Source organism: Spodoptera frugiperda, chromosome 17, assembly GCF_023101765.2.
Source record: "Spodoptera frugiperda isolate SF20-4 chromosome 17, AGI-APGP_CSIRO_Sfru_2.0, whole genome shotgun sequence".
In the NCBI taxonomy this organism is placed as follows: Eukaryota; Metazoa; Arthropoda; class Insecta; order Lepidoptera; family Noctuidae; genus Spodoptera; species Spodoptera frugiperda.
Genome location: NC_064228.1, coordinates 5385065 through 5410356, shown reverse-complemented (window position 1 = coordinate 5410356; position 25292 = coordinate 5385065). Strand labels below are relative to the sequence as shown.

Genomic DNA, 25292 nt, shown 5'->3' with positions numbered 1-25292 from the left:
ATAAATTATTATGTTATCGGCTTACTCACGTAACTGTTTGATGCTCATGAATATGAGCCTCTAGCATGGCTTGAAACTAATCGAGTTCCTCGTCAAACAGTTACGTGAGTAAGCCGATAATATAATAATTAGTTTAGTATGTCTCATGAAAGTTATAATAAAATAAAAATAAAGTAAAAAAATGGTATTAAAAATTTGTGATATGCAAAATTGTGAAGTTTAACAGGCATAATGTAATTTCAATTATTTTTGGAATATTTTTTAAACACATAAGAGTTTACAATTTGACCAGACAATATAAAACATGGCCACAAGAAATCTCAACAATAATTTACAAAAAGTTTCAATCATTTGGCCAAAATCTCTCTACGAAAAGAAATAGTTTTGCTAGAGTATTTCCGTCTCTGTCTTTCAAATAACAAAACATAAATGCAAGAAAAGGACAAAATACATTGACGAAACATGCATTTACTACATACATATAATCACCCAAATTTGTTTTTGATCCCAATAACAACCGATGCAATATAATCAAACTTATAGAAAATATTTAAACATTTCAATTATCAATAATAATTTCCGTAGAAAAAGGCCAAGAGCCCATGTTACAGGTTTTCCTAGTTTGGGTTCCTGAATCCCACCATTGGTAATTTCAATTGTTTGAAACCTGGTCATATAACATATTAAAGAATTTATTATAATATTACTAGTATAAGCTTAGTTTTAAGACCAATTTCTGTACAAATATGGTGGGAAAATTAATAAATAAAAAAAATGTTAAAATAATTACTTATGCCTGCTTCTTGACATATTTCCCAATTTACAAAAACCACACCGCAACCCAAATTAAATAAATAGTTAACAAACTTAAACAAATAATGCATTAGGAATGCTTATAATTAAAAGTTAGTCTTTCTTTCTACTAAATAAGGTTCATTTTATACTAGCACACACGTAGCGCAATAAGTTAAAAGCATATTGAACTTTACTACATAGATTATAAGTCATAAAGTCCTATTAGGACTTTATGACACATTATATAGCTTTGAGACGTCACGTATTTTCAGCGAGTAATATAGTTATTTTGAGTTCAAAGCATTTAAACCTTATTACATAGATGATAAGGGATAAAGTCCTATGAACATATAATATTTATATCTTTCAGACGTCGCCTATTTTTATAAAACAAAATGCTTATTATGAGTACAAAGTATATTGGACTCTATCACATAGGTTATAAGGTATAAATCCTTATGAAAACAATATTTCTTTTGATTTAAAGTCGATTATCGCGCTTCGTGTCTTGTGCTAGTATAAAAAAATATCTAGGCTCAAAGAAAATCTCACTGGCTCCATGATATTAGAATCAACAGCTTAAAAAAGTTTAAAAAGAAATACATAGTTGAATGAAATAGCTTCACTAGAGGACTGACCGACATACATAATTTTATTTTAGTATTGTTATATTTCCTTTGACGTTCAAAAGTGCCTTCCCGATCTATTTGTTTGAAATATGTGATTTTGGCTTTGACTTTGAATAGTCCTAGTAAAAGCGATATTATTTTTATAAAGCTGTTGAAACTCTAATATCAATTCAGTCTAGAAAGTAGCTTAAAAGCAAGGAAATTAATTCTTGTATAGAATAAATGTCTTTACTGTAGAGTAGGTAGTTGTTACAATTTATTTCCATAAAGTAATAAAAAGCTTAATGCATTTTCGCAACTTATGGTTAAAGGCCCCGGTGTCGTTCGAAACAAGTCGGGCATTAAAATCAGTATACCTGCCTAAACCAGCTAGGCTATTCTGTAACTGTTAATTTAAAAGGTCGAAGTGTACTCGATCATTGGTTGTCAGAATAATCTCGACCAATGACGGGCGAGAATACGATCGAGCTCAGTTCGAAAGTTTGAATTGATAGTTACAGAATAGTCCACTAGGTTAATATTACTTATGAGTATTAAGGTGTTTAAAGTTTACTAGCTCAGACATTTATTTCAATACAAAAACTGGGTAAGTAGGAATGATTAATAAATGGCAAATAAATTAAATTTGTTTCACTATTTTGACTTATAACCTACTTCTAATCTTATGAGCTTATAAATAATCAAAACAATAAATATTATTATACAAAAACAATGGTAATCAATCAATTTTCAACCTTCTTGAGTTGGCTTTAAGGTTGAAAATCGATCAATTGTATATCGAGTCCTGAAATTAATATAATTATACAAAAAAAATGGCAATCAATCAATTTTCAACCTTCTAAACTTGGTTTTTAGGTCGAAAATCAATAAATTCAATATCGATCGAGTCCTGAAATTACAAAATATCAAATAGTAAAAGTATATACGTAAAAATTAATTAATTATTATTTAAAAATTTATAATTATAAAAAAGGCAAAGAAAATTTAATTCTCCTAATTACATAGTGATATGCGATCTTATAATAAATGCAATTTAAAAAAGTAATTATTAAATCAATTGTATTAACTACAGTTTTATTTCAAAAACAATAAAATTGTATTATTTTAATAATATGAATTATTTTCAAAATTTATTCATTTATATCATTTTGGTATACACTTACTTGTAGAATGAAATTCAACTAAAAATTGGAATATGTAGATTAACACCCGAATACTGAAATGCTACTCAATTGTACTTAAATATCGTGCTATCTCTGTCATTTTACAAAGGATTTATAGAGACAGAAGTATTTTTGACAGCGACTTAATAACTCTGTCATTTTACAAAGGATTTATAGAGACAGAAGTATTTTTGACAGCGACTTAATATTGAGTGGCGTTTGAGTATTTGAACATTAAATTTATATAAAAAAAACACCTTTTATTTTTTACCTGTGGTAACAATTTCTTTGACAGGTATGACGTCACAATATGGCGGATATTTGAACCTATTCTTAGTTGAACTACACTATACAAGGTTTCAAGACATTGAAATATGAATTATTATGTTATCGGCTTACTCACGTAACTGTTTGACGAGGAACTTGACTAGTTTCAAGCCATGCTAGAGAAATGCTCAGTAGCAGCGCGACAATCGTCGCGTCGCGTCGTGTGTCGAAATGCTGCTCATGAATATGAGCCTCTAGCATGGCTTGAAACTAGTCGAGTTCCTCGTCAAACAGTTACGTGAGTAAGCTGATAACATAATAATTAATTTAGTATGTCTCACGAAAGTTATAATTATGAATTGTATGAAATAATTTGATTAAATCAATATTATCCTTAATCTATAATCATTTTCATGAAATTATTTTCGACAAATTAATATTAAAAATTACTTCGTGACATAAACCGATTAAAAATAAGCGTTGAATTTCATTTTTCTAAACTAACAGCGATTAAAGAACTTATTCTAAAACGAATAAAGCTTAGTTTCGCTTATCACCGGTTTTTGAGCATATTTGAAACGACTAGCATGGTGAAGCTACCTATTATGTATAGAGTTGCCGGAATCGAAGCTAGGAGTTTGTATCGTTCATCTGTAAAAGAAAAGAAAAGAAAAATATTACTACCTAAAATATATCTTTTTCAATAATATACATAAAAGTTTAGCTTTTTTAGAAATAAAAATCATTTCTATACATATTAAAATAACTAAACTAGCATAATTAATTAGAATACACGGCTTACTCACGTAACTGTACGACTCGACTACTTTCGAGCCTCGAACGGGGTTCATAATCGTAAGTGAACTATGTCTACGCTCACTAATTAAGTACTCCGAACAGTTACGTGAGCAAACATTATAATTAGTAATTAAATTAGTTTTTAAACTGACATGGTCTCTAACACTATCATTAGAACTTGGGATTTCCAATGTTTCGGCAGTGTTGCAAGCGTCACGATCACGGATGAACTGAACGGAAACTCATAGATAGAAATAAACATGGTAAATATCCCATCTCAAGTTCTAATGTTAGTTTTGATAAATCGAATTTGTTAGCCAAATTATTTAGTATAAGTGTTAATAATTTACAATGGGAAAGCCCAAAGGGATATATAATGTATGATAAATTAAATAAATGAGAGAAGTAAGTGCGAAATTTTGTGATGTCCAAACAAACATTTACATTGCAACTCAATAGCATATACTAGAAATAATGCTTCATGAAAGTGAGTAGGATTAAAAAGAAAATAATAATATTGTAAATACTTATCGTTTTGAAATCACAAAATTCCGCTTAAAGTCGGCCGCAACACGGTGTAGTTGGAGCACTTTGACACTTGAAATACTTAAGATGTGTGTAAAATTGAGTAAAATCCTAACTAAATTGCATGCGCAAACTTTTGCACTAAATAATACTGCATAAGACCTATTTGCGCAAACTGTTTTACTAGAAATATGCTTTGCGCAAGTAAGAAAGATGTTGTTGTACAACATATAATTTAAATCATTAAATAATATTGAAGGAGAATAATTAAACACATGCTTTGTTTAGAATAGAATCAGTGAAATGTCTTCATATATAGCCTTAAAGTCCTACTAACCTACTTCACTAACTAGGTTACTTCAGCCCACTATTAGGGTAATGACTAATTTTTATTGCAATGTCTATCTTGTAGATTATTTTGAAAACATTAGACACGTATTTTTTTTCTTTTCTTACGGAAACAAATATTTTTGACGATACATATTGATTTGAAATGTCACGTGACGTCGCTTCTATGTGCATTTTATCTAAATATTGCTATATTATATGACAATATAAAAATATGCGTGTCTAATATTTTTTAATTACCTAACTGACAGACTAAATAGACGAGATAATAGTCACTTAAAAATATCTGGAAAAAAAAATCAGGTATATAATGTGCACTGATTATTTTTAACCCATTAACCGTCTGTGTCGAATTTATGCGATACTTATTATATCGATTGCTCTTCCTTATTTAGTGTAGATACAATTGTATAGATTTCTAGCCACGCGCTAGTGGCACGTAATTGGCATTTAACTGGGTGCTTCAAGGGTTAATTCTGAATGTCAGATAACTTATTCGACCTTCCTGTTGCAAAATAAGCAATTAGATGACGTAGAAAACTTTACTATGTAATATAAACCAAATTACTGTTAAGCCCTATAGTAAAATCATCAATAAAAGATAAGAAAACATCAATTTGTGTCATAAAAAACTTAATGACTGCAAATTTTATTACCCAATTACCTTTATTATTAGAGGGTAAACCCCCTTTTTGTTGCATCATTGCATTTTATCTTTACTATCGACATTTTATTTATTTATTGGTGGTGTAAAAACAAAATTTTCTATGTTGATGTGAACAGTTATCACATAGGTAATTTCAAATCATTTATTCCAATCAAACCATAAATATGTACTTTTGAAATGTCAACAAATAAAGAAATAAATAAATCAGTCTGTCCGTCAGTGAAGCTAGGTGCTCGTTCCAAAGTGTAGCTTCGAATGGAGGAGAACGAGCAAGAAACTCCATTCGTTACTATTTAAAAATACAATACATGTTTACAATTTCTCTGATACATTGTTCCAATCAATAATTGTAGGTACATGTTTGAACAACAAATCTAGCCAGTAGTAATTACAGGAAAAGCTTTATAAATGAGAAATGTTTAAGTGTGTTTATGTCGCAACAGCTGCACATATTACGATGAAATATTACCTGATTCAAATTTTAACGCATTCTTTATGATTAAGATAAGTATGGTTCCTAAAGTGATTTAGGTAAAACTAGTACCATGAATTATATTTTTAATCCATGCAAAAATAATAAGCTTGAGACTTCCAAAACATAACATTTTATTTTTGAATAGTTAATAATAAATCATGCGATGGTATTAAGTTTGATGTGCATGCAAAAAAAACATGCAAAGGAGTATACCAAAAGTAAATTAAAAGACCCAGGAGGATAAATAAATAGTTTTATTCAATATTCAAGTTAAACCAGTCTTATTTTAATGTTAGTAACATTTACAATCGACGACACAATATTCTAGCGAAATAAGGAACTAAATTTCTATAATAATAATTCATTTGAAAAGGGTCATATTCATAAAAGAGAGGTTTTACATTATCAATTATTCATTATTAAATATACTGATGTTCAAATACTTGAGTTCAAAGTCTAAAATTGTGTTTAAAAAAATGTAACTTAAAAAAAAGATCTTAAAAAATAAAATATACTATTAATTCTACATGACGTTTTAAAAAAAACTAGACCCAATCCATAGAGATATATTATCTGTGGTTCGCCTATAGACAATATTTATACACTAAATGTCTTTTTTATAATACCTTGGGGATCAGATATACATATAATTTGGCTTTTAAGAGTATCGAAATTTTAATTCATTAACTTTTTAAACTATTCTAGTACTTTCGTTTAGCTACTTTAAGTACATAACGCCTAAAAATTTGAAAACATAATTCGAAAATATCACATTTTTAATAATAACAAGATTTTTTCAATATTCTAAGACTGATCTACATAACAATAACACTCTATATATGTATATATTCGTTGTTAAATGTCACTTTGACATTTGGAGCTAATTTTTAACCTAGAAATTGCATTCGTATCGCATATTCAAGATTTTTTTTAAGATCCTAAGATAGTATTAGGAATTCTATGGTGGCTAAAATGTCCAAGCCAGACCAAAAAGGCCGATTTTAGCCCCAAAGTAAGTAATAAAAATAACTACACATAATTTAAAGAAACCAATTCACGTTAAGGGACTGGAGATTTTATTATAAATAGTCTTAAATAGAGCCGGGAGTTTTTCAAAGTTAATTTTCTTTGTCAGACTCGCAGCGCCCATACTAAGGGCGGAGGTTAAGAATACAGGTTCGGCGGTCCGAACGCGCTCAACCATAATAGGGTTGTCATCACAATCGAAAATAATTTCCGGATCATTTTCGATAATTTCCTCTACAGATTGCCAATTAGTTTGGACTTTCTTCTCAGGAGGGCAGCACTCGCACATGCCGTAATCACACTCCTTTTTGCTCATAAAATACTCCGCGTCATCCAAAATCGTATGTTCAGTCACACGTTTTTTGACGGGAACAAAAATGGAGAATTTACGAGCTGAGTATTGCAAAAGCTCTTCTACATACGAATTGACGCCTTCATCAAAGTTTTTATCTGATTTAATATCTAATAGGTTTATGTTGTGGTTGTCAAAAAGCGAGTTTTTCCTACTGTCCGGGAGAGATGGTACGTCAATGCTTTGTTGAGTCATCATGCTACACTTTCGTTTGGCCTGACCTGTCATGGTGAACGATTTTTTTGTCGTCGCCCAGCCCAGGGACCGTTGTACCGCCATCTTCCATTTTGTGTATCTTGCGTCGCGGTCTGCAAGCAAAGTTGTTGTTATAGCAAAATATAAATCATCTCCTAAATCATACACCAGTACGAATTTTATTTACGTTTAAAGCGAGCCGGTCAATCAGTGCGCCGAACGCGCTCTTGATTCGATTACTTTAAACGTAAAGCAAACTCATACAAAGCGTACAGTAACCAGGGAGTTTAATTATTTAATACAATGTCTACTTGTTTATAACAAACAGTTCAAACACATACAGGTATTTGGAAAACAGATAGTATAATTTTATTGTAACTTTCGTGAGACATAATAATTAAAACAGATACTATAGATACTCTTTTTATAATTTTATTTATTTCATTTATTAATATTAGCTTTGACGTTCAAAATTGCCTTATTGGTCTATGACTTTGATTTTGACATTAACTTTAACTTTGACAATGACATTGACTTTGACGTTGACTTAGACTACGTACCGTCGTCAGTGGTGGTGGGCAGGAAGGTGTCGTTGAGCGTGGCGTGCGTCCGCCACTTGTCCGCACTCCACACGCCCACGGCGCCGCCCGCCACCACCGCCACGCCCAGCGTCGACATGTCCCACGCCTGGGCACGCACTGGCAACACAGAAACACATATAAAAATATCTTATACATCACTAAAAAACAATTAAACTGCATTTTTCGTTGCATTATTCAAATTCAAATTCAAAAGAATATGGTACAATAGATGGTAAACATTACTGGTTCCAACCTATCCTGCAACACTAGGGCGTACAAAATATTTATAATGAAATGAAGGGATACATCCTCTGCCTAGCTTTCTAGACGCAAAAAAACTGCCAAAATACCATGGATACAATGGCAGCCGCCACTCTATTATGGCAGCCACACACGATACAGTATATACAAGTATACTGTATACTTGTATACTTGCGCAAGGCCAGACTTGCGCAAGTATACTGTATCGTGTGTGGCTGCCATTAGGTACAATCAATTTTCGAAAATCTCGACACATATTTTTATCGCATCAGAAATCGAATTTAAAACTCTTTACTTAACAGTTGAGGTCAAAAACCTCTAGATCCATTGAACAGGCAAAAAACTATACATTACGAAATTTAAAAAAAAATGTTAATTTCTACTTACACACAGGTATACCAATGAGGTCTGCCTGTAGCTGCATGAGGAGGTCATTGGAGGTCATCCGGCCGTCCACGTGCAACTTGGCCAGCGGCATGCCGCAGTCTTTGTTCATGGCTTCCAGGATATCTCTGGATAAGGAATAATAATAATTACATTTATGGAGTTTCTTGCTCGTTCTTCTTCATTCGAAGCAACACAGCCTTAAAATGTTGTGCATTTAAATTATTTATAACATAAGTGTTTAGATATAAGTTGTAATGTAACAGCTACTGGTTGTCCAAATAAATAAATAAATAAACACTTTGGAACGAGCGCCTAGCTTCACTGACGGACAATTCAATTTGACGTTTCCAAAGTGCCTAATTTAGGATTAATTGAAATAAATGCTTTGACTTTGATTTAGATTTAAATTGTTGCTCAATTCTGCGAGTTGGTTTCGACTCCTTGAGCGCCTTCCAAAGGTCCGGGACCCTGTGGTCCCGTGCAAGGTAAAGAATCTACAGATAATAATAATTATCAATTTTTGGGTAGGAGTCCTTATTTAAGCAAAATATGCTTGTATTAGAAGACTTCGCTCCTTCAGAACTAAGCACTTATTTACTTAAAAAACACAATAGATAATTATAATGATAAAGTATGTGTTATAAATATGTATAGTATTAACTTTTAATAATACATGTTCCTGGGTTAACATAATCATAGTGCATTGGTAAAAACTGTACAAAAATCCAGTAGTTTTTGATCGCGTGTAAACAGACAAACAAATAAAGGTATTTTTTTAAATTTCCTAATGTGTTACAAATAAATTCGAATTCAGAAGAATTGTCTCGTCTGGGGATCGAACCCAAAAACATGTACATAGTTTTAGCCTCAAAAGAATTAAAATCATAATCATAATGACTTATAAAATTACTATTTACCTTGTCTGGAAGCATACAGCCTCTAAAGCAGCTCTGATGATGTGATTCTTAGTCGTAAATGCAGTCAGACCGCAAATTATTCTGAAACAAACAAAAAATACAACATTAATACAATACTTATTAATTACAGTAATATTCGTTTAAGAAGCAGAATTACAGACAAACATCGGGATAAAAATAAATAAAACCTTGTAAAATAAAATATTTAACTGCGCAAACTTGCGCAAACTGTTGGTCAATTTGCGCAAACTGTTTGTCAATTTGCGCAAACTATTGATCAATTTGCACCAACGTGAAACAATGCTTGCGCTATGTGACTGAGGTTAATAGAGGCCCAATTACTCTCCTTTTCAATCTTCCCAATCCCCGATTCCCCAACAACCTATAAATTCTTAACCCCCAAAAAGCCGGTAACGCTAGTGCGGTAACCCGCGAAACCATCATCCTGAAACGTTTAACGTCCATGGGTGGTGGCGATTGCTTACCATCAGGTGATGCGCCTGCTCGTTTACCAGCTTATACCATAAAAATCATAAAACTGTTCTATAAACATACCCTCTCGCATCCTTCCTCCAATAAGGCGCATATAGCCCACTGAAAGCCGGCACAAAGTACACGTCTCCAGTAGAGAATACTTGGCCGGCAATATGTTCCGTGTCTTGCACCACGTCCTTTATAAGTCGGAGGTTGTCGCGCAGGAACTTCATTGCGCCACCTGCTACGGCTATGGAACCTGGGGACGAGAGAATATAACAGTTATTTGTCGTTTTACTGAATGAATGATTACTGTTGATGAAGCCAAAGAAGTATGTAAGATTCGCAGCTATTGGCGTTCCATTCTCTCTGCCTGACCATATGGGAGACAGGCAGGTATTGTCGTTTTAGTGTTTGAAACTGGTAAACTGCGTGACAAATGTTTATAAGGGAAGAATTTGACATTTCTTTGATGTATTCGGAGCTCCGGCACGAAAAGCAGAAGAAAGAACGGAGCGGTTTTTAGTCTTTTTTTTTAAACGTTGCCCCACACTAGTATTTTTTCCTGTGTCGTGGGTGCGTTTACAAACATACAAGTTCACATACACATGACACCCAAACCCGAAACAACAATTTGTAGATCACACAAAGAGTTGCTCCGTGCGGGAATCGAACCCGCAACACGTTGCGCGGCAGCCAGTTGCCCGTGCAGTCGTAAGTAAGAGTCTGACCCTCCCTCTCACCTCGTCCACGGCAGGAGAAGTAATAGGATGATTTTCCCCCCTTAAAATAGAAAAAGCTACTCACCCTCCAAAGCATAAACAGCAGGAGTATCAGGTCCCAACTTGTACGCCACGGTGGTGATAAGTCCATGCGTGGACTGGACGCGACGGGTCCCAGTGTTGTAGAGCAGGAAGCAACCACTGCGGTACGTGTTCTTCGCTTGTCCGGCTTGGAGGCAGTTCTGGCCCACGAGGGCTGATTGCTGGTTGCCTAGTATCTGTTGAAGGGGGGATATTTTTTGTAAATAGTCATAGAAATTGGAATCGAATTTTCCGAGAAAATCGTTTTAGTTTAAACGTAATGCCCCACACTAGGATTTTTTTTATGTGTCATATAAGGGTGCGTACTTACAAACACACAAGTTCACATGCACAAATAGACACCCACGCGGTGTTTCCGAAACTTCGAATAGTTTGTGGATCACAAAATAAGTCTAATCGTTTTAATGTGAATCTAAAGACCGCTATTAGTCCGTTGCGCCTACAGCCAGTTTATCCTAGCCTTTTCGGAAAAATTACGATGTTTAAGTATTTTGCTACATTGTCCGCTATTGCATTTGTGTTTGTTTTGCAAGTGTCTTGTCTGTGTTCGTTTTGCCTTTACAGTTTTGTAAAAAATATGACATTTTCTGGCTCGGCACTAGCTTGCCTCTGCGTTCCTTTTACAGTATGTTGTCCTTCCAGACCCGTAACATAATATACTTTTATATTAAATCGCGAGTCGTTGCATTTTGCCTACAAAATGCTGGAGTCAATTTGTGATCATTCTGATGTTGCAGTTGTATTTAGGCTACAGTGTCCGCTTGTGCAACGCTATCGGGCCGTTGATTTGAAATAATATTTAAATTAATATTGTGCTTACCGCAAATGATATTTAGGTCATTTTAAATTGTACTTGCAAAATATTTCGATAATTTCTTGCTAGGGCAGTCGTACTGCTAAAATTATGACTCAATGGTAGTCAAGTAACAAAGATTTTACTTACACCAGATATCCTGATTCCGTCGACAATGGAGCCATCTTTCACGGTGCCGTATATCTCTGAGCTGCTTCTGATTGTGGGCAGTGTGTCTCGGTGGATGCCGAACAGTCTGGAGAACAAATCATGTTTATAACATACTATTGTCATAATAATATATTTATCATAGTTGCGCAAAAATTGTCGTGGTGGCCCGGAGGTTTAAGAAGCCCGGGTTCAAAACCTACCAACGGCAAGTACTAATGTGACTTTTTCCGAGTTATGTGTACTTTCTAAGATTATTTAGACACCACTGACAAACGGTGAAGAAAACCTGGGCTTATAATTTCTGATTATAAGTTTGAAATCGCCAACCCGCATTGAGCAAGTGTGGTGATTAATGCTCAATCCTTCTCCGTGTGAGAAGAGGCCTTTGGTCAGCAGTGGCCACTTATAGGCTGTTGATGTGATGATGTGTGCGTAAAAATTTAACTTTTTGCGCAACTGCCTATCAGCATTGCGCAAACCATTCGCCAATTAAGAAAACATTTTAGATAAAATATTTTATGAAAAAAATAAGTGCCCATAGCCATAATTATCATAAATAAAAGGAAAAAATAAACGTTACCTGCACAGAATAGGATCCCAGTTCAAAGTTTCCAGGTTCATGAGGAGAGTTCTAGACGCGTTTGTGACGTCAGTGATGTGCAGGCCACCGTGAGGTCCACCGGTCATATTCTGGAAGCAATATTACTCGTTAATATATATTTCTATGAAAATCAGCTATAATCATGTCTTTCACGAAACAAGAAAGAGAAAAGCATTGTAAATGATTCTGGGTATCAGACTTCGGAACTAAGTGTGGGAAAGCCATGCTTCGACACGAATGGGCCAGCTCAACCGGAGTGATACCACGGCCTCACAGAAAACTGACGTGAAACAACGCTTGCGTTTTATTTCGTTGTGTGAGTGAGGTTACCGGAGGCCCAATTACTCCCCTCCCAATCCCCGATTCCCCAACAACCCTTAAATTCCTAACCCCCAAAAGGACGGCAACACACTTGTAACATCTCTGTTGTTTCAAGTGTCCATGGGCAGCGGCGATAGCTCACCATCAGGTAATCCGTCTGCCCGTTTACCGGCTTATTCCATAAAAAAAGACTTTGGAGTTTTGTATACTCCAGTTAAAATTAAAACATAATAGATTATGTATCCGTACTATACTAATATTATAAAGCTGAAGAGTTTGTTTGTTTGAACGCGCTAATCTCAGCAACTACTGGTCCGATTTGAATAATTCTTTTTGTGTTGGATAGTGCATTTATTGAGGAAGGTTTTAGGCTTTAAATCATCACGCTACGATCAATAGGAGCCGAGCAGAGCGGGTGAAACCGCGCGGAAGTAGCTAGTAACCTATATTATTCAAAAACCACTAACAAACTACTTACCCAAACAATCCAAGTATCAACAGTGCCGAACAACAGCCGCTTGTCCCTGCTGGCTCGCCGCACCGCCTTTACATTGTCCTTTAACCAGCGCATCTTCAAAGCACTGAAATAAGGAGATATGGGCAGACCGCAAATGTTCTTGAAGTAATTCTTGTTTCGGTCTGGGATTTTGGCTAGGATCGCGTCCACCGTGCTATCTGTTCTGATGTCGTTCCATGCTGGAAAAATACATAAGATAAAATACATATTAAGGTGTAATACATAAGGTGAGTACATAAATAAGGTGTATAATACACAAGGTGAGTAAAATATAAAGACAAATCTACACTAATGTATAAAGCTAAAGAGTTTGTTTGAACGTGCCAATCTCCGGAACTACTGGTCCGAATTTAATAATTATTTTTGTGTTGGATAGCAGTAGCATTTATTGAGGAAGGGTATAGGTTATTAAACTTCAAGCTACGACCAATGAAAGTCGAGCAGAGCGCGTGAATCTGCGTAAAAGTAGCTAGTGAAAGATAAAAATATTTATAGCTATAAATTTTTCAACACACAAACTAAACTAGATTAAGGAACATCGATAGAACACAATAAAAAAAAAGATATGATTATTCGTAATATTATGTATTTACCTATAGCAGCGTGCAACGGCTCGCCCGTATACTTGTCCCATGCTATTGTTGTCTCTCTCTGATTTGTGATGCCCAACGCTACGATATCGTCTTTGGTATAACCTGAAAATAAACAAAAAAAAAGCATTAACACATTGAACGCCGCGCCGTGGTGGTCACCGGTGACTGACGTTAGCGGAGTATTTGCCTTCGACAGTTTTCTATTGGCAGTCAAACACTTAAAGAAACAAAAAATAATGCAATCGATGGTCTTTATAAGAACTATCGTGAGATATGCTAAATTAGCCTACTGACTAGATAGGCGACATAACGTCGCCGCGCCTGCGCACGCTGCTCATAAGGAAGAGTCCTTGTGTGAATCGAAACTAGTAGAGCGTAAACCGTTTTTTTTTTTTTCGTTCATTTGGTTTTTTATAAATCTTACTGCCGTACTCAGAGCTATTTAATGGCTACTTAACTAAGTCATTTGCATCATCACTAAGGAATAGTTAAAGTAATCATTAAATGTCTCGAAGTGCGGCAGCAAAATGTCTACATAAACAAAATATATGTCAACATTTATCGAATCAGGTTTTTCCAAAAGGCAACCTTAATTAAACAACAATAGAATCTCAATTAAAATAACAGTTGTTTGAACTATGATTGTAATTAACATATTCGGTGACACTGATACGGTGAGCATATGATATCAGGTCACTCCAATGGCAGAGTGTTGATTTTTGTGTCAATTATTTATCGTTAGTCGATAGTGATTTACCAAAGTCCAAGTTAACGATAGTCTCTTAAGCAAAATATATGCTGAGTGTTACTTAAGTCACTGTTAACTTAAAAGTGACTGGGAGAGCCATGCTTCAGTACGAATGGGCCTGCTCGACCGGAGTGATACCACGACCTTACAGAAAACCGACGTGAAACAACGCTTAAGTTTTATTTTGTTGTGTGCGGGTTACCGGAGGCCCAATTACCCCCTCCGCAATCTGCCCAATACCCGAATCCCCAACAACACTTAAATTCCTAACCCCCAAAAGGCAACGCACTTGTAACGCTTCTGGTGTTTCATGTGTCCATGGGCAAAATAAACATACTTAATATACTATGATATTTAGTAGTATGAGTTGTTCTTGTTGCTTCTACGCACGATAACAAAAGGTTATGACCGCATATAATGACGTAGAAGAACTAACAAAATAATAATATAGGCCTCGGTTCTGACGTCATTACATGTTGATAAGAAAAGTATTGAATCATTAGTATTATCTTATTTACTTATTAAAACTAAGTTTCTTATTATTGCTATCATGCATCATTTTGGAATTGGGGCAAATGATGATACAAATTTAAGATGAAATATATATTAAATACTAATCTCATGCCTATTGACCCGGAGCTGCGGTCTACCTAACGGGTCTTAACGAGCAGAAGTGGGAGCAGGGTGGTTTTTAGTCAGTAAGAGTCTGACGATCTCTCTCGCATCACTCAAGGCGAGAGAGGCCATAGGATGATTTGCCCCTCTTAAAAAAAAATTCCATCCTATTTTGTGTATTTTCGTTATTCATTTCATTTTTTACCGTTATCATCGCACTGCAGGAAGGCCTTTCCTTATAACTGAAATTATTTTATCTAACTACAATAATAAACTTTATTACCTACCCTAATGGTACAAAATGCGGAAGCGTTTGATTGTCTTTATTTCATGTCGTAAAAGAGCGTTTGTTTGTTTTATCCACAGATAGTTAGAAGGCTAGATAGTGACATACTTTTTAGCCCTAGACAGAAAGCTAGAAACTAATAAGAATGTACCAATTTCTAATCACACGCTCTGATAACGGTCTCCTCCCACCCGGCCGATCTTATGGCTGTATTATAAGTTGACGTCTTATGGCTGTATTTTTTATGGAATAGTGGGCAAACAGGCGGTTCACCTGATGGTAAGCGAATGCGTCGCCCATAGACATTCGCAACGCCAGTGTAGACACAGGTGCGTTGCAGGCCTTTTAAAAAGGAATACGCTCTTTTCTTGAAGGTTTGAAGGTCGTATCGTTTCGGAAATACCACCGACGACAGCTCATTCCACAGTTTTGCTGTGCGAGCCAGTTGTGGCCTGCCATCCATCTATATGATGGGGACATGACGATTATGATGATGAATCTCTAATCTTATAGAAAAACTGATAAATCTTACCTAATTCCACCAATTGATCGATGGCATTCTCAGCGCACAACTTGATGTGGTGAATAATTTCTAGAGGATCCTGTTCTGACCATCCTTCGTGTGGCTGTACTTCTGTCTTGTCCATCTGATAGGCCACCAGCTCTTCTGATCGGCCAGCCTCGTATATCTGGAAGTAAATAGTTATAAAATTGTAAGAAAAGAAAAGTTTATTGGTCATAAGAGGAGAATGTTCACGTTTTTAGACATGTGTCCATGTTGAGGTAATTCAATGGTCATAAGAGGAGAATGTTCGTTTTTAAGCATGTGTGTAACTATGAAGCTTATAATGTAACGAATTGATTTGTGTACTTAGTTTTGTCGTACAATAAAAACTGACCAAATTATATGCGTCTAAAGTCTCTCAGCTCGAGTATGCAATGTATCGATAGTAGGGAAGCCATCCATAGCACACATTCATAACACGCATACATAGCACACATCCATAGGAAAGATCCATAGTACACAGGTTTCACATAAAACATATCTTGGTTGAGTCCATTTCCACCAGTGCTAAGCTATGTGTACAATATGATTAGTGGAAACCAAACGCAAACGCAGCAACGTAGCATAACACATCTTTGAAGGAAACACACCTAAAAGATATGGTTATGTAATGATTTAAGATTTTTTAAGCTACTTAGGTATTATAATTCTGATCATTACAGGCATTAACTTATCAAGGAAATCGCAAGAGAAATTGTTATACGCATAAATTATCAATCAGTAATTGCTTGATAGCAACAGACGCCGTGTCATAAGCTAGGAAAAAAAAGTAAAGATTTATACTCTTATCAGATAAATTGTTACGTTACATACATAATTATTTTCCATTAATTTATCAAACAGACAATATTAGATCCGAATCGGACATTAATTATTGAAATATTGGGAAATGGTAAAGGATTACGTGACCGATAAATATTTAAGTTTAAGAGTTTTTTCTTAATCCGCATTGAGCAAGCGTGGTGATTAAAGCTCAAACCACTTCAAACCTTCTCCGTGATAAGAAGAGGCCTTTGGTCAGCATTGGCCACTTACAGGCTGTTGATGATGACTTTTTCTTACTTTTCAATTGTAACTTTGTCGATTTTTTTATAACATTCACATCCAATCACATGTATATCAAGTCCCATGACCACCATCCCATGACATGTATGTCATACTATGAAGCATTTGCCATAATCTTCACATTTGGTGATCAGACGAGACATTGCAGTTTATACAATCGTTCAGATTTATCAGACAGCGCTGCTGCCTGGTCTTAGTTCAATATGTAATGTGTATTTTTCCTTGGTTGGCTTACTACACCCACGGGAAGAGTAGGGGTAAGAGAAGGGGTGGTAAAAAGGAATTCTACTCTGTCACCGGACGACATTATAAAGTATACTTATGTTAAAAGTATTTCAAATTAACACGCAGTAACAAAATTCGGTTCAAATATCTCGATCTGACCAGTAAACGTGTTCAAAGTTCACTTTAGATTAAAATTGTTATAAAAACATTTAGTTTAGTTTACGTATCGCCCCGCCTTCTATCTGTGACCTCGAAATATATAATTTTAATTGTAGATATTAATGTCTGTATGTCTATATAAACATTATTATATTATGAGAAATAGCGTGACGTACTTATTAGTTTTAACATACCTACACCTACTAAAACCAGGCAAGGTAAGCTGGTAAAACTGCTGCATTTCATTAGAACCGGTTTCTATTATGTCCTATTGCTTTTTTTTATTATAATTATTTTGTGATATTTTACGTTGTCCGTCCGTGCGAAGCGCAAAGAGAGCCAACTGGAAACCAGTGCTCGGTACTCATACTGAGGTGGCTACCTTGTTTTTCCAATTTTTTTATATTCATTTTAGGGAAGCCATCTATAGCACACAACCATAGCACGCATTACCTTCCATAAAAAAAAGAACATAGCTTAGCTGAATCCGTTTTCACCAGTGCAAGTGCTAAGCTATGTGTATCAAAGTACCAATGAATATTATTGGTGGAAGTCAGACGCATCCACAGCAACGTAACGAAACACATCCCTGGCGGAAAACCACACTGAAAGGGTATTTCAGTCTGTTAATTAATAACAATAGATTACTTGTATTAGAACTCGAAACGGGATATTTACCATGTTTTTCTATTTTTATGAGTTTCCGAGATCGAGGTGATGGATGAACTGGAATAATAGATCACTTACCACAAATCGAACAGTCTTGGTGCCATCATCAATGACGCCGACCAACGGCCGCTTGGGGCCCTCTCTCACTGGCATTGTGCTGCCTGGAAACAAAAGAAAACGCCATTAAAATAAAAGACAAAGAAAAAGTATTCGGTTCTAGTTAGAGTAAACTTCTGTTATATATTTTATATTTTCTGTAGCAAGCTGGCCGCTTATAATGGTGCTCCCACACAGCAGTTATATAACGTTATACAACATTGTGTAACATTTATAACAGCATGTAACATACTCTACAACCACTGGTGTGCTCTACAACACAACACAAATGTAACATTGTTATATAACGTTATATAACCGCTGTGTGGGAGCACCATAAGAGTGGAAATTATGATCTTCTTTTGTTTTTATGAAATGCTTATATTCAGTGTGCTTCTGACTATTTGTTTGATTTACATGTTAGATAATTTCAACAATAGGTATTTATATTTAAAATATATAACAGTGACGAGGAAATTCGAATTAACGCATTAAAAATGTCTAGTGTCTGTGACGACTTACGGCGTTATATCGACTTTTGACCATCTTTCAAATTGGCAACCCTTCATAAAACGAACCATTTTCAGAAAACTCCATGACTAAGATACATTTTATTTTCTTTTTCCTGGCTTTTATCCAACTGGTTCAGTATCACCAGATATACATACAGACATATGTATTACATAAGTTTAAGTTTTCAACTCCCATTATTTGAAACTTATTGCCTGCCTTTTGCAATAGACCAAAATACATTATTCTTTTTTTAACCTTTTTTTAAACGTTGCTCCACATCAGGATTTTTCTTGTGTCTTGGGTGCGTTTACAAACATACAAGTTCGTATACACATCACACCCAGACCCGACCAGACCCATTTTTTGAATCACACACAGAGATACTCGGTGCGGGAATTGAACCCACTACACGTCACGCGAATTTATTCGTCTATAAGTAGTTAAGTGCCATCTTTATGCAAAAACCATTGACAGAGAGTGCAAGTTTTTATTACACAACATACAACCTCACGCCTGTCCCCCATGGGGTAGGCAGACACTGTAATGCAAGAATGAGAGGTGATATACATATAAGTAGTGCAAGTATCTAAAAACCTCGAATTTCGAGATATTTTTAATAGTGTAAGTAAAGTAATAAATACTTGGAACACAATTATTTCATCATCAAGTACTATCGTAGACTAACAGATTAACCAAAGGTTACTAAGATTAACTTAATTATTATCAATATTACTAGTTGCTAAGGTTAATTTTATTATAGATAGACTTTAAAAACTATCACAATCTTTACGACTTATAATTTCATAAACAAACGTCGGTACTTCTCAACTCGTTTGTATGAGGTCGGAATGCCATCTTAGGTCTTAGGTACGTATAGATTACCTAAAGATACTGATTGGAAATCAAACGATACTTCAAGGTAATTTCATAATCACGTCAAACTCAAACTCATATCATTTATTGCATTCATGTGTACATTTAGATGATACATAATTAGGAGCAAAGAGATCAAATATTAGGAGGATTTTCGAACATATTAAATGCATTTTTTTACGGTATAAGCCGGTAAATAAGCAGACGGATCGCCTGATGGTACGATGGTAAGCAATCGCTTCCGCCCATGGATATTCGAAACACCAGAGGCGTTACAAGTACGTTACCAGCCTTTTGCGGGTTAGGAATTGGGGGAGGGGATAATTGGGCCTCCGGTAACCTCACTCATACAATGAAATACAACGCAAGCAAACGTTGTTTGATGTCGGTTTTCTGTGAGGCCGTGGATTACTCCGATCGAGCCGGCCCATTTCGTTCATCCTTCTTTTAAAAAGATGTTCAAACATGTCACCTCCTTTAGATGTTCTGATTAATTTTACGGCCCCACAAACTTTTCATGTACAACGAAAATTTTCCACGACCAAAAGATTACAATCATCTATTTACTCATTCTTCGTTAAAGAGATAAGTGGTAATTATCACAAATCCTTCATACCTACTAGTACGCCAATTAAAACTAATCTTTATATACTAATTACTGTATCTATGAAATGTACACGTGAGTCACAGCGATTGTATGAAAGCACTAAAGTTGATAATACAGTAACACCTCATTGTAAAATAGAATTAGTTGTGAATTACCACGTCTTACGTAGAAAAGGAAATGTACCTCGGAAGATGGTTTTTCTAGACAAACTACATAAATTACTTCAATAGTCAGGCTAAGTTCCATGTTAAACAAATCATAAAAGTCAAAGCATTTATTTCAATTAATCCTAAATTAGGCACTTTCGAAACGTCAAATTGAATTGTCCATCAGTCCGTCCGTCAGTGAAGCTAGGCGCTCGTTCCAAAGTGTTGCTTCGAATGTAGAAGAACGAGTCAGAAACTCCATAAGGGTAGAACTAAACAATGCCACCTTTTGTCATCAATTTAAAAACAGTTTGTAGCCAAATGCCATATAGTGCTTATCTGCTTGTAGAGTACATAACCAAAATGTACGAAATTGACGTAAATTTTGACACTTTTCAGGGTCATCCTCATACAGTTTTCTACTCTGTATGTAGACAAGCGCTAAAGTGGAATTTGGCTAAAGGTTTTGTTCAGAATTATAGCAAAGGGATAAAAACACAGAGTGCTATTTGATGTGACTAAATATAGCAGACCCAGATGATAGCACTTTTCTGAACCACAAATATAATGCTGTGTGTTGACAAACATTTCACATCTAGTAGTACAGTGTAGACAAACTACGTAAATTCCACTGTCCTTAAACCTACCTAGATCCTAATCTGTAAAGGTTGTCTATCAGAGATTGTTTGAGCGATAACACTTCCCTTGTACCTACCATTAATATAATTGATAACCTTTTTATGTTTACATCAATCCGTATATAAACATGGCGTCACACATGGGGTTCATAGAATGGGAGAGACAATATAACGCATAACGGTATAGAAAAGGGATAGAAACAGGGTGGTTTTTAATCAGTAAGAATCTGACACTCCCTCTCGCCTCACCCAAGGCGGGAGAAGTCATTGGACGCTTTTCTCCCTTAAAAAATCCCTTGGTAATGTATCAGTCGATATCATAGGAAAATATTCTACCAATTTTCGTTACTTCTTAAAAGATGACATGAGAGCTCTGTCTGCCCAGATTTGAACATATTTTGGTCCTCAAAGTATGTGTCTGTGTCATACGAATACATATTTATCGAACCCTTTCTGTCAATATGGGAGTTTACAGGGCATGTAAAGTAAACAACTGTATAACATCAATCGATATTCCGTGGGCAGAATTTGACGGTTCAATTCATAATATGGCTTTTTTTTCATTATCTCGAAATCGTTTTTACGAGGACTTTCTGTATGAAATACGACATATTATAATAATGCGACACCATGGGTTTATACCTGTAGAATGAGTCAGAGGTGCATCAACAGTACAGTATTTTTTCGCTAGTTTTGGCGATTACATGATTTTACAAACGTACGACTCTGACCTTTCCGTTTTTAAGGGCGGAAAATCATCCGATAACTTCTCCTGCCTTGGGCGAAGCGAGAGGGAGTGTTAGACTCTTACTGACCAAAAACTACTCTGTTCCTATTCTGCTTTTCGAGCCGGAGCTCCCTACCCTATGACTACCTAGCAGTCTGCAGCTCCGGATCAGGCATCAGCCCTACTGGGCCCACATATGTCCGACCTACCCTAAGAATCATTTGATCTAACAATGCATGCAAGAGCATTTGAATATCCAAAAAACGTAAACGTCAAATTATCTTATCCTTGGTTACACTAGTAAACAAATAGGTACATAGACATGATTGGTACAACTACTTATATGATAGAAGCCTTAGTTATTGTGATTGCTCGGCATTTACCCCGCACTGAAGTGTATTACACGAAGCATATACGCTGCATTACATTACAAACACATGTAGAAGTATCTATACGAACAGATTTGTCCATACAAGTGTATTTGGAAAGGTTGGTTTATACTGATATATCGTTTGCTTTACTAATATCACCAAATCCAAGAGAAGTCTGCCACGCCAAAAAACAGCTTTTACATAAAAAATCTACCATATCTTTCTCCAAATCACCTCAAAAATGAGTCATGTCTATCTATGCCGAATAGTATAATCATTTCCAAAACAATTTTGATTGGATAAATTCAAACACTAGGCACTATCTACATCTAGAACACTTAATCCTTCAATCTTTATAAGACAGGGAACAATAACCTCAATTAATTTATGTTTACAGATCACAATCAATTTACAACTGCAGTGCAATCTTGTACTTAGCAAGATGATATCGAAACAAATTGGAGATAACCAATTGTTAAAGACTGGAAGACTAGACAATGGCTTGGAAACAGCTACTGCGCCACATTTTGAAGGTTCCTTTGAAATCGGAAAGCAATAATATTCTTTTAGCTCATCTGATGGTAACGACATCATAGCCTTGGTTTAGATCACCTTTCGGATTTGGAAGGCCCAATTAACTTCCTATCCCAATACCCGATTCACCAACAACCCTAATTTTCTAACCTTCAAAAGGCCCGTAACGCACTTGGGACGCTCGCTTAAAAATCAGGTGATCAGTCTGCTCGTTTACCGTCTAACGAGTATGTCATAAAAAACCCAAATTTTTGTTTGTATTTCCCAAAAGGATTTTCTCAAATAGCGCCAGCAATGTCCCTATAACTCATTTATAGTATATTGTATCCGTATATTTGAGAGCTGCTTCCTATTTATCCTGTACCTGTTCCATCTACAGGATATGACTGTATCTATTACGCCTCAGTTCCCCTATATAGCCGGATTCTTCTCTAGTGCAGTTCATTTAGCTTTTCCTGCACGTGATGCAGATGGAACCTTGAGCATTAGTTAAGGAAAATCTTCAATTAATCTCAAAACACGTTGGTTCTATAAAGTGGTGAGGGAATTACCAACGTCCTACTATCATTAACACTAAGTATGGAAGTCAATTTAAAACTTGTTTCATCGCTATCATATATTGTGAGTATGATCCCGGAAAAAAGGTCTCATACGCGGATGCTTATCTGGCTGAACCAGATTTATTGTGAAATAAGTTCTGAAAATAATTCGATGATAGTGACATCACTGGTCTACTTGGAAAACTTAGAAGTTTGATATAAAATATGGATTTTTGGAAATGTACCATGATTAGGTAGATAGAGGTACAATCAAAATCGGAGAATGCCTTTCAACTTTTGAAGAAATAAAGTAAAATGGCTCCATTTATGAATCACCGATTAACGTACATGAAATGAATTGTTTTTATTCATGTCATTGTATTCAGCAAAATTTAATTCATATAAATGAATGGTAAGAAAACCATAGTTTTCAAAAATAGTTTTTTAGATATCTATTAGGGAGAAAAAGTAGATCCATTACCTAATGGTAAAGGATTAGTACCACCTAAGAAGTGCTTTGGACATCCGCAACATTAGAAGATTTAGTGCATTACCTGTCTTTTAAAAAGGAACAGGTTTTTTGTGAAGGTTCCGCTCGCGAAAGTTCCGTCAAAAATTGATATCCAGATGCAAAAATAGACAGAATGAAATTACGTAATAGTGCAATAATACAAGATGTGTAATAAAACTTAGATACGCATTTACAACACTTGATATGGGTTTATTACCGCTATCAATATTCAAGTTGACGGCTTGAAATATAATACTGAACAATTGATTCTTGCATTGTTGATATTGTGCATGATTCACCAGTGATGGTGTTCAGTATCTAAATAGATAGATTGTTATTTAAGCTTAGCTTAGCTTACTGAGATAACGCAGTTTGGGATTGGGAGGCAGCTAGCGCCAAATATGAGAAAAATATTGTGTCGTCATCGACGAAGATATTAAAATAATTATGGATTTCAAATTGATATCTTCGGCTCATAGCAGGGGAAGGAACGGGGTGGTTTTTAGTCAGTAAGAGTCTGACACTCCTTCTCGCCACACGGGAGAAGCCATTGGATGATTTTCCCCCTCCAAAAAAAATATTTCTCTAAGCTATTGACATTTTCCTCCTTTCATTTTTCAAAGACTTTTGTCTCGTCTTTGTATCCGCAGAGTAAGTCAATGACTCTGAAGTATTTGCTTTCACTATGTTATCAATTATCATCGATAGTTCCTATAAAAGCATTAAAACGTAAAGTCATTTCATTATGCATTCATATTATTAATCATATCAAAATGTGCACAATTTTGCATAGTAATTTAAAGTCAAAGGTATCGTTGACCCTGGCATTTACAAACAAGAAAAGTTTTGCTTCAATTTGATCAAGGAACTTTGCCAATAAAACTTGTTTGACGAGAATAAAAACAGGGGGCGCGGCGATCTTGTTTTGGTGACACTTATTTTGCATAAAAACTAAACACAATTCGGGTCGAAAAACGTTTTAAATTGTTCGGATGACCTTGTATATTTGGCAATCCCCTTTATGAGGTTTGGCATCCAATGCAATACAATATCATTATTTTGGAGCTCGATAATGTTCGAATATAAATCCCAGTGGACAGTTTTGACGTGGCTTACTGGAAGCCACTCCAATGTAAAATGGGATAGCCAATTCTAGACACCATTATTTTAAAAGCTTATAGGTATTAAACTTAAATTAAAACCTTGAAAGACTTTTTAGGGTGAAAAATCATCCGATGAGCTCCCACCTTGGGCGAGGCAAGATGAAGTGTCAGACTCTTACTGACTAAAAACCACCGTTCCTACTCCTGCTTTTTGAGCCGAAGTCTCGGTAATACGCTTAGCAGTCCGCAGCTCCGGGAACCTTGAATGATTAGGCTGCATATTTGAATTACTCGGATAAGGAAAATAAAGTATCTAACTTTTTTGGTACTTAACACAAAAAATTCCGTCCACCATGTTGAAAAAATAAACAACACAAATTAACCACCACAGACAATAGTAATTAACCTCCTTGTTTATATTATTCGACCAAAGATCACAGAGATATCGGGGGTACAGATAACAAATAACACATTAAAGTCATTAAATGATTTTAAACAAAAACAATATTGGAGATTTCCCTCTGTCATTTGTTCCCTGGTAATAATTAGGTATATTTAATGACAATTGCGTCTTAATTTTTTTTAAGACTTTAAAGGTCAGATTGGGTTCTGGTAGTTACAT

The 25292-nt window shown here is 35.3% G+C and overlaps 1 protein-coding gene across 4 annotated transcripts in view; it reads right to left on the bottom strand.

Annotated features, from left to right (window-relative positions):
- Nucleotides 1–3088: 3088 nt before the first annotated feature.
- Nucleotides 3089–25292, bottom strand: part of LOC118276660 (glycerol kinase) — a 48304-nt gene continuing 26100 nt past the window's right edge. For 3 of the 4 annotated variants that reach the window (XM_050699890.1, XM_050699888.1, XM_050699889.1), the window contains exons 2-13: nucleotides 18091–18173; nucleotides 15862–16018; nucleotides 13681–13782; nucleotides 13049–13266; nucleotides 12229–12338; nucleotides 11628–11733; nucleotides 10668–10860; nucleotides 9942–10119; nucleotides 9387–9467; nucleotides 8470–8594; nucleotides 7801–7938; nucleotides 5904–7353 (exon numbers count right to left, since the gene is read on the bottom strand). In XM_050699890.1, coding sequence (XP_050555847.1) covers nucleotides 6722–7353; nucleotides 7801–7938; nucleotides 8470–8594; nucleotides 9387–9467; nucleotides 9942–10119; nucleotides 10668–10860; nucleotides 11628–11733; nucleotides 12229–12338; nucleotides 13049–13266; nucleotides 13681–13782; nucleotides 15862–16018; nucleotides 18091–18165 — 2115 coding nt within the window. In that variant the 5' untranslated portion in view covers nucleotides 18166–18173 and the 3' untranslated portion in view covers nucleotides 5904–6721. Of the gene's footprint in view, nucleotides 3506–5903; nucleotides 7354–7800; nucleotides 7939–8469; nucleotides 8595–9386; nucleotides 9468–9941; nucleotides 10120–10667; nucleotides 10861–11627; nucleotides 11734–12228; nucleotides 12339–13048; nucleotides 13267–13680; nucleotides 13783–15861; nucleotides 16019–18090; nucleotides 18174–25292 lie in introns of those variants that run through there. The other variant, XM_050699891.1, reaches the window with a different exon arrangement.